Raw genomic sequence first — 9,871 nt, forward strand, 5'->3', positions numbered from 1 at the left:
TAATAAATATGGATGTAAACGACAAAAGTTGTTTGAGATAAAAGTTCAAAGTGGAACCACAAACCAGGAAACAACGTTTGCAGTCGGTCAGTTTCTCAGTTTATTGATCGTCTTGACAATGAGGTGAAAGATGATCGCGAGGCGTCCACGACAGAACCAAATGACCACTTATCACCCAGACAACAATCCCATCTAGAAATGATGACTGTCACTCACCACGAGGCCTGAACAGACAAACGCATAAATCATATCACTAAATCAGCTTGATCAGACATTGGTTGGTAACCTGCTAAGTAGGACTGTTCTTGGCCCCGCCCCTTCAACACTCGGCATGGCAGTAGCATCGGAGAGTGTGTTCCTGTGGTGGCGTTGGCATGACAACTGCGAATGAAAGAGCAAGATGTGATGGAGGAAACTGAAATAACTAAGAAGGTTGGGGTGACCTTGTGAGAGCATCCCTGCACTGAACTTGTGCCTCCTGGTGGCGATGAGGGGAACTAACTACAGTGATGAAAGAGTGACTGAACCTGTGTTATCAGAACTGTTATGATTCACTCTTCAGCTGCAAACTAGAAATAACAAATGGCGAGAATGATGAGGGCTCAAATCATATTAAGTAGTTTGGTTGTCTTGTGAAGGCACCATGGCTCAGAGGTCTTGTGGCCGTCTAGCAACCGAATGGCCATTGGTTGGATCCCCACTTCCCCCGGTGACCATGGCCAAGTGTCCTTGAGCAAGACAGTGAACCCTTAATTGCTCCTGATGGCCCTGTGACAGGCTGGTGACCCGTCCAGGGTGAACCCCTCTCAACCAGTGGCAGCTGGGATAGGCTCCACCCCCCGCAACCCTGAACAGATGAGCGGTATAGAAAATGGACGTCTTGTGTGCGAAGGAGCCCTGCAGTGACGATTCGCTAATTTCCTCCCCTTCACTGAGTGACAGCAGATTTCAGTGTGAACATCCTTTTATCAGCTCGTCCACAAAAAAGCCTGTTTGTTCAGATTCTGGTGTTGGTGCCTGTTCACCTGCTCCATCGTCTACACGCACCGAGTGACGGATCAAACACATCTGCCCACTAATGTGACGTAATGAGGTGCCAGGTGACATCATGAATCAGGTCACACTTGATGTCTTTTGGTTCGTGGTGGAAAACCCTTCAAACAACACTGAAAACAAAATAGTCTTTTACATGCTGAACGTAAAATATGTTATCCGAAGAAATTAACCAATTTTAAGTCCACACATAGTTAAGAAGTCAGCCGAGGGTCGAGCAAAACAAATAAATAAAACTTCCAGACTGGAAAATCTCTGGTCTGCTCTGAGATCCAGAGACATGTCGTTAGCCAGACTCGTGCAGGAACCAGCGACTCTGTTGAAGTAATACTTCACCCAAAGAGTGTATTTTACCTCCTCACTGAGAGGAGAATTCAGCTCAAGAAGAGGTTTATCCCTCCTGCATCACTTGTCAGTGACTCCAGAATGCAGGAAGAGCCAGTCACGTATATTTAGCTAGAAGCTAATAGAGAATGGCTAACAGCAGCTAAACTGTCCTAAAACAGCTGTTCACCAACTCTCCAGGTCATCTGGTAGAATCCAGGTCTCCTTGATCCAGACAGATGATCAGTAATCTAGTAACACTTTGACCGGACATGAAAACTAGCAAATGACACTTCCAGTTGGGCGCTACGGTGAACTAGCACGGATAAACCTCCTGAGGCATAGGTTGGAACTGGGTCAGCTGATTCAACTTGTAAATTACTGGAAGTGCATGAACTCTGTCCTAGAAATGAGGTTAGACAGAGTGACAGGGAAGCACGCTCGCTCCTTCGCTGACTCAGAATGATCGCGAGAACACTCGTTTCCATTTAAACCAGCAAAAACACGATAGTTGTCTCTGGTAGTCACACATTCATCAGAGCAAATGCAGCAATAAAACGGTGTAGAAAAGAAAAGAAACGTGGGAGAAAAGCTGTTGGTGAAGAGAACATGTCAAGCGTGATCCGTCTGGATCACTGGCTTGGCTCCGCCCTCTGCAAAACACCAGCTCGCACACATTCGAAGGAGTGTGCGGGTTAAGGGGAGAGACAAACACGACCCGGACCAGTCGCCAGGTGTGACATCACAACTCCTCACAGCATGTTGAGCTCGATGAGACGGCCGGCGAAGACGGCGAGCGTCCCGATGATGCACACGGCCATGAACACACACAGCAAGATGTGGTCCAAAACCATGGCAACGAACTTCCACTCCTCTGCCGCCTGGAAGGAAACAAGGAAGATCACACATGGCGACCTTTGACCTTAGGTACCTGTTGCATGACTGACCACTGACGCCTTGATGGAAGCTGCTTTGATGGTTTTATGTCTGAAGAAAAGAGACTTGTTCATGTGCTGAACTACTCCATTCAGACAGCCAGCATTTTCAGCTTCATTTGCTGGTTTTAAGGAACGATGCCACAAAACAGAAGTTTATACAAATCGCCATCATGATGTCATTACTACCGCTTTATCGAGATCTGTTAATTTTAGTTTCATCTTCGTGTGAAGCGGCCGTCATTCAGACTCAGGTCCTGGGGTGGCGTTGCAGCTCTCGTGGTCTCCTGAGTAGTTACTAGTTCGTGGTTGTGAGGTCACAAGGGTTAAAGGTCATATGTCAGAATCCCAAAGTTGAAATTCAGTTGAAAATTCGAATCTGGTTTGCCTCCAGCTGACTGATGAAAGTGCATCGGAGCAGATTGACTTACATTGTTTGACTCCTCGTCAGACTTCATGGTCTCAGCGATGTACTTCACCCCTTCGATGGCGCTGCGAACGTCAGGGTTTTTAATGATGGGGGACTGGTAGGTGACGCTGGTGGGGGTGGGGTTACCTGGACAGGAGAAACCAGAGCAGGTTCGACTTTGAATGTGTGTTACGTGTTGGTATTTGAGTGAGACAGAGGCCCTCGTGACCTGTAGGTTTCCCTTTTGTGCCTACACACACACACACACACACACACACACACACACACGCCTCTCCACCAGCATGTTTGTGTGATTGAGTCAGGGTCTTGCCTGAGATGTCCGAAATGTCCATGTCAGTGGGGAACGATCGTTTCTGGCGGATCTCCTGACTGGGACGCTTCATCGTGGAGAAGAACATCATGTTGGGGATCGTTTCGATGAAGACCTGCGAGACCAAGAACACAATCAGGAACCGTCCCTTTGAGATTCCTCAGCATGTCTACACACGGGGCGAGATGTCAACCTTGCGGATCCACGCCGGCATGGTGTGGGTGCTGGGCGAGCGGTGGTGGGTGTTGATGACGATGACGGTGATGATGATGGAGGCGATGACAAACACCATTGTGAAGAGCATGTACTTCCCGATGAGAGGAACGGCGCTGGAGGTGGAGGGGATCAGCTCCACGATGACCAGCAGGAAGACGGTCAGAGACAGCAGGACAGAGATGGACAGAGTCATCTTCTCACCTGGAGACACATGGGGGGGGGGGGGGGGGGGCGGACAACGCGTCAGTCACACTGTCAGTCATGTTACCGCAGCAGCAGAGCTACGCCCTCGTGTCAGAGACGCCACGTGGGAGCAGGTGACGGACCAAATCTGGCCTAAGTACCATTTTGAAGGTATGAAAAAATAAATGTGCTTCATAATTTGGCCCCTCTGATTACTGATGAGCTTTGACCCAAACCCAGCCAACACCGGTCTGATGGTCCACGAGGGGCATGGACTGAGCGCTGCTGCAGGCCTTCTCTACGTGGCTCGTCTCAGACCCAGGTTGTTCTCTCTGGGCTGTGGATCGCAGCTTTTGCCAGCACAGTAGCAGCGCCAGAAGTGGCCCAAATCTGGCTCAGCTCATTAGAGACTCGCCCAGCCCCCCACTTCATAGTGCTGGCTCATATCTCAGGAACTTGTATCTGGTATTTAGTTTCACCATCACACTAAAACTGAGTCTCCTCAAGATGAATGCCACAACCAGGAGGTGAGATGCTTTTGTAATTCACTTTGGCTTGATTGTCATTCAAAATATTGTGAATGTACACAAATGCACCCCACAATGTGGTCTAGACCGCACCTACAGTGTCCAGGGGAGGCTGGATCTACATACCGGAGTCTGTGGGCAGGTAGAAGACCAGACCGGTGAGGAAAGAGAAGAGCATACAGGGAATGATGACGTTGACGATGAAATAGAGTGGCAGCCGCAGCATCAGGAAGTGGTAGGTGATGTCCAGGTAGGGCGTGTCCGGGCAGCAGGTGTAGTAGACCCAGTGCTTCCAGCTCCGGTAATCCTTCAGCACCCATTCGCCCGACTCCATGAAGTTACTGAGGTCCGGGCGATCACTGTCCTGCAAGACACCAGAGCAGGAGATGATGTTCTACCGCAGAGAGGTGAGCGGGTCTCCAAGTTTCAACGTGCTTTGTCGAGAATAACTGGAGAGTGAGCAGCAGGTGCTTGTTTTGTAGCGTGGGAGCCAGGAAGGCCCAGACCCTATAATGTGAAAAAAACATATTTTTGGACCCCCAACAGGTTGATAAACCATCTTGATCTTGATGCTTCATAGACACGACCTCCTGCTGGTTGCAGTCGAAGCAGGAAGTGTTTGTTCTGTTGGTAGCAACTGTTAACGTCACTACCAGGACACTCGTGTCCAGGCGCCTGCAGGTGAAGCTGCTTGTGTGGCACCGTCATTGTTTACCAGGTGAGTAGTAATTACATGTGTATTATACTCAGTACAGCAAGTACTTCCTGTTTATCACTGCCACTCTCACCGGGTTGATAACCACCAGCAGGCCGTCGTACGTCCACGTTCCCAGTTTCATGCTGCAGTTCTGCAGGTCAAATGGGAAATGGAGCACGATGATCTCACAGTAGCTCTTAAAGATGGCCGGAGGGTTCCAGGTGATCTTCCCGTTGTGCTCCAGCAGGACTTTGGTTTCATGGATGATGGCGAAGTCACCGTCGGCGCTGCAGGAGAGGATGGCAGGAGGTGAGAATGAGTAGAGCTGCGGTTCTACGTGGTTCTACAAGAAAACAGTCTGTGCATGTTTACTTGTTGTAGAGCACCAGGTCTGGTTTCCAAATGTCTGTTGATGGGATTCGAATCTTCTTGATCCCACCGTAATCGTTAGGATTCCACTGCAGGTTCACGTCGATCCATTCCTAATGACATCACCCACATGACCGATTTACAAGTGAGAAGCATCACTGGAGCTCTGGCTGAACTTTCAGCCCTCAGCTCTTTGGTGCAGAATGCAGGAAGAGCCAGTCACTTCTAGTTGACTTGAAGCTAACGGAGCCTGACAGCTAACAGCTCACTGTACAAAACATCTGTTAAACTCTCAGGGTCATCTGGTAAAATCCAGGTCATCGAGCTAAGCAGACCTACTCCGGTTCACGGCCACCGTGAGCACAGTTAACTGTTGCTAGCCGTCGGTCTCCTTTAGCCTCCAGCTAAATGTACGTGGCTGGCTCTCTACGCTTTCTGTGGTCACAAAGAAGTGATGCAGGAGGGAACAAACATCTCTGGGAGCTCAAGACTCCAATTAGTGAGTACTTGGAGGTAAAAACGTACTTTCTGGTTGAGGTACTTCTTTGAGTGAAGTGTTTCTAGAGCGTTACCTGTTTCAGACGAACGTTACTGGTCACGATCTGGTTCACTTCATCCTGGCAAACAGGAAAAACAGGTCATTTATGTCTTCATAGGTTTTTAGAAATAAAGAAACCTTCGTCAAACTTTCCCTGGTACTCATCGCCAGAATGTCCCGGTTTCCGGGAGAGAGTCTCTTACCACGCTGATGAGCTGGATCAGCTGCAGCCCCACGGTGACCACCACCACGTCGCTGAAGTGATTGACAGGGCGGACCACCTTGTTGTAACCAGTAAACAGGTCTTTGACCAGACGGGTCTCGTCCTCCGAGCTGGAGACTGGACCTGGAACACGCAGACCCAAACCTCCTGTCAGGTGGGCGTCATGGTCTGAAGGTCCAGGTCAGTCAGGTGGTTCATGGTCAGATTGCCTCCCAGTTTCAGTTTGTGTTCTTCTCTCTAGGCCTCGGCAAGGAGGCCGACTGTGGTGAATCAGACCTGGAGTCAAATCTGGATCTGATTTTGTCTCCGTTGGTGGTCTGAGTCCTGATGTTCTGACTCTTTGGGGGGGCGGTGCAGCTGTACACATTTGTATACTCTGGTAGTTGTACATCTCGAGACCTGTTCTTACTAATGTGCTGTCACATTTGGGACTCACGGATGACCTGAAAAGATTTTGGTGCTGAGAGGTCAAAGGTCAAAGTCACTGTTCTCACACATAGACATGATCTCTTGGGAACCTTGAGGAACCTTTGAACTGAAGTTCTGATGTCCACTGGTACTGCAGGATTTTTGGAAATTTGAGGGTCAAAGGTCAGCAAAGATGAGGCTCACCTGTGTTTGAACGGTGCACATCACCCCCCCCTCACACACACACACACACACACACACACACACACACACACACACACACACACACACACACACACACACACACACACACACACACAAATTCCTGAAATTAAATCAAGACTAACACAGGTTTCATTCAACTGTGGTTCACACTATAAATATCTGTGTGTGTGTGTGTGTGTGTGTGTGTGTGTGTGTGTGTGTGTGTGTGTGTGTGTGTGTGTGTGTGTGTGTGTGTGTGTGTGTGTGTGTGTGTGTGTGTGTGTGTGTGTGTGTGTGTGTGTGTGTGTGTGTGTGTGCGCGCGCGCGCGCGCGCGCGCGCGCGCGTCAGCTGACAGATGGGCAGCAACAGCAGTTCCACTCTGCTGTGAATCTGGTCCGAGCTCATAGCTCAAGTCTGTCAGTCAGAGCTAAGAGGGTGTTTGGGAAGCCCCGCCCCCAACGAGCCACTCGGCAGCTGACCTGCGTGTCACACGTCTCGCGTTAATGCCAGAACACCAACAGAATCCGATGGAAGTGTGTGAGTGTTCAGCAACGTCAGTCGTTCTCTTGCTCCCGTGTGTATTTATACATACGTGTGTTGTACATGTATGTATATGTTGTGGTAACATTCCAGAGATCAGTGAAGTATTTCTGTGTTGCTTCACTCTCATGCGTGTAATCAGGAAACGTGTCACATGACTTCCCTAAGCTATGATGGCGGCGCTCGTCAAGACCACATGACTTCCTGCCCCTGTTATTTCAGGAATCTGCTGGCAATCAACCCTCAGCTGGAGTGAGCAGCGGGGGTTGTGTTTCATGTTGGCAACAAGAGCAGGACACACACACACACACACACACAAGTGCGCACACACACACACACACACACAAGTACACACACACACACACACACACACACAAGCGCGCACACACACACACAGAGTTTCTGGATGGTTCTCTGGTTGTGGTGTAGCTGTGGTGCGTTTCTCTGCCTCACCGTCTGTTGTCCTACAGACGCTTTGATGTGACCGCAGACCAAAATAGATGGAGGTGGGAGGGAGGAGACACTTGGAGCTGTCAATCATCACCCACCACCTCCAGATTCCACAGCAACTCAACAGATTTTCATATTTCGCTTTGTAGATGAAGCCCAGCTGAAGTGCATGGAAATGACGGGCTGCTAGATAGGGTTCAGGGACCCTCTGGGGCCTTGACGGTCTGGGGGGTCCTCAGCACAATGACAAGTACTTTGATTTCCCAGTAAAATACGCAAGTACCGTCCCTGAATGCAGCATGGACACACAAGAGGGCTGATATGAATTTTGATAACCAGTATACTTTTCTGGCCTCTTGTTTTTCTTTTTCTTTTTTTTTACAATATTTGTTGCCCCATCCTGAAGGATCATGACCACGACAATAATGATGGTGATGACGATGCGAGAGGCGAGTGACAGCATTTGAAAGGTAACACGTTGGAGTCACATGATTGGCAGGAACTCGCTGGTGAGGCCAGTGATTGTGTGTCCATCCGTAGTAACGACCTCATCAGTCCCGCGTCTCTGGACGGATGTTGTCCCGGAGGAGACGAGCGCATGAACGTCTCCGGGGGAGTACAGGAGTTCCTGTTCAGGATAATTGGGTCACGTGGTTGTAGACTAAGCGTTGAGGCGTCGTGCCGCACGTCATCTACCAGCGTGTTTGGCACAGACGCTCACAGACGTTACGCCTTTGTCACTGCATCGTGTACATCCATGTAAATGAAAGTAATTACGTAACATCGCAAATGGTAATGACAGTTTAACAGACCTCCGACCTTCACTTCCTGTCTGCCCTCCACCTGAGTCTGAATCTGCTCGTCAACTTCCTGTCAGGTGATGCGCTGCTCTTGTTTCTGTCTTTCTTTCACAGTGATTGTGTTGTTTATGGGTTCATTGATGAGTAAACAGGAGCACGTCCCATCTCTACACTGATCCAGTCAGGTGCGCTCATTACGGGATGTCCAGTACTCAGAAGGTCACAGGTTTGATCCTCCCAGGAGTTGATGAACCCTCCAACAAAGAAGCTGCACTGTCCGACTGAAAATGGAGGAGATCACGTTGGTGCTGCTGCTGGGAGACCAGGAGGACAAACACGCACAAGCAGCAGGTCTCCAGAGCCCTGGTGGCAGAGGAGACCAGTACTCACTGGTACTCACTGGTACTCACCGGTACTCACTGCTACTCACCGGTACTCATTGCTACTCACCGGTACTCATTGCTACTCACCGGTACTGACTGCTACTCACCGGTACTCACTGCCACTCACAGGTACTCACTGCTACTCACCAGTACTCACTGCTACTCACTGGTTCTCACTGCTACTCACCAGTACTCACTGCTACTCACTGGTTCTCACTGCTACTCACCAGTACTCACTGGTACTCACCAGCACTCACTGGTACTCACCAGCACTCACTGGTACTCACCAGAACTCACTGGTCCTCACTAGTACTCTCTGGTACTCACTAGTACTCTCTGGTACTCACCAGCACTCACTGCTACTCACCAGTACAAACTGGTACTCACCAATACTACCTGCTGCCTTCCAGTATACACAGATTTTTAAGTACTCAACAGCATGACTGCAGGACAGCGTGTACCATTACTGCGAGTGCAGCGTGGCTGCAGTAAGTCCTCTCTCTGGTGCGTCAGCAGCTTTGTGTGTATTTGAGCTGGACAACTGTTGCCATCCCAGTGTATCAGAACCAGGATGATTCTGTGACTGTGGAAGCGGCAGGACCCAGGTGGCTCCGCCTCCTCACAGCCGGTTCCTGGTGACCAGCAACGTCGCCGTTGGACCTGAACTCAAAGATTAAAGCCAAAGACGAGGCTTCACCCCTGCTGTGTTGGACCACCAGGCTGAAGACCACAGAAGAACCCAGGACAGCAGCCAGCTGGGCCTGCTGGAGCCCTCACGCCCCGGAGTAAAGCCACACCTCACTCAGGTTAAAGTGTCTACGTGTGTGAGTGAGGAGCGCACACACACACACACATGCACACACACACACACACACACACACAGAGCTGTCCTTATTAGGACATTCCATTAACTCCCATTCATGTGGACAGCCTAATCAAGACCCAAACCCTAATCCTGATCCTAACCTGAATCTAAACCCGAACCAAACCCCCATTCACACCTTCACTCTAACTTTAACCAGCAACTCAGAAGTGACTAGAGGTCCTGACAAGGTTCCTGTTTGTACCAGATGAGGTCTTAATCGGTAACAAGAACCCAGAACACACACGCATACACACGCTTGCAGGGGAGTCTCACCAGTCAGTCCACAGAGGATCCCTGCCAGGAGGATCTGGACCAGTGGACGCTTCATAACTCCGCCACACGTTTGTAGGACCTTCAGCATCCGTTTGTTGAGGTGTTTCTGAGTGGACCAGCAGTCTGGCGTTGAGGACAGAGA

The 9,871-nt window shown here is 49.9% G+C and overlaps 1 protein-coding gene across 1 annotated transcript; it reads right to left on the bottom strand.

Moving 5' to 3' along the window:
- Nucleotides 1-70: 70 nt before the first annotated feature.
- chrna1 (cholinergic receptor, nicotinic, alpha 1 (muscle)) lies at nucleotides 71-9,871 on the bottom strand. The gene is made up of 10 exons (XM_086179545.1): nucleotides 9,730-9,871; nucleotides 5,786-5,928; nucleotides 5,617-5,661; nucleotides 5,048-5,157; nucleotides 4,767-4,962; nucleotides 4,105-4,342; nucleotides 3,246-3,469; nucleotides 3,053-3,167; nucleotides 2,744-2,868; nucleotides 71-2,258 (listed from the first exon to the last, which is right to left on the bottom strand). The coding sequence occupies exons 1-10, from the start codon at nucleotides 9,815-9,817 to the stop codon at nucleotides 2,130-2,132; spliced, it is 1,413 nt and encodes a 470-aa protein (XP_086035671.1). The 5' UTR covers nucleotides 9,818-9,871; the 3' UTR covers nucleotides 71-2,129.

Source organism: Aulostomus chinensis, chromosome 16 (genome assembly GCF_037954235.1).
Source record: "Aulostomus chinensis isolate RoL2024-O1b breed Wild chromosome 16, RoL_Achi_v1.0, whole genome shotgun sequence".
Lineage (NCBI taxonomy): Eukaryota > Metazoa > Chordata > Actinopteri > Syngnathiformes > Aulostomidae > Aulostomus > Aulostomus chinensis.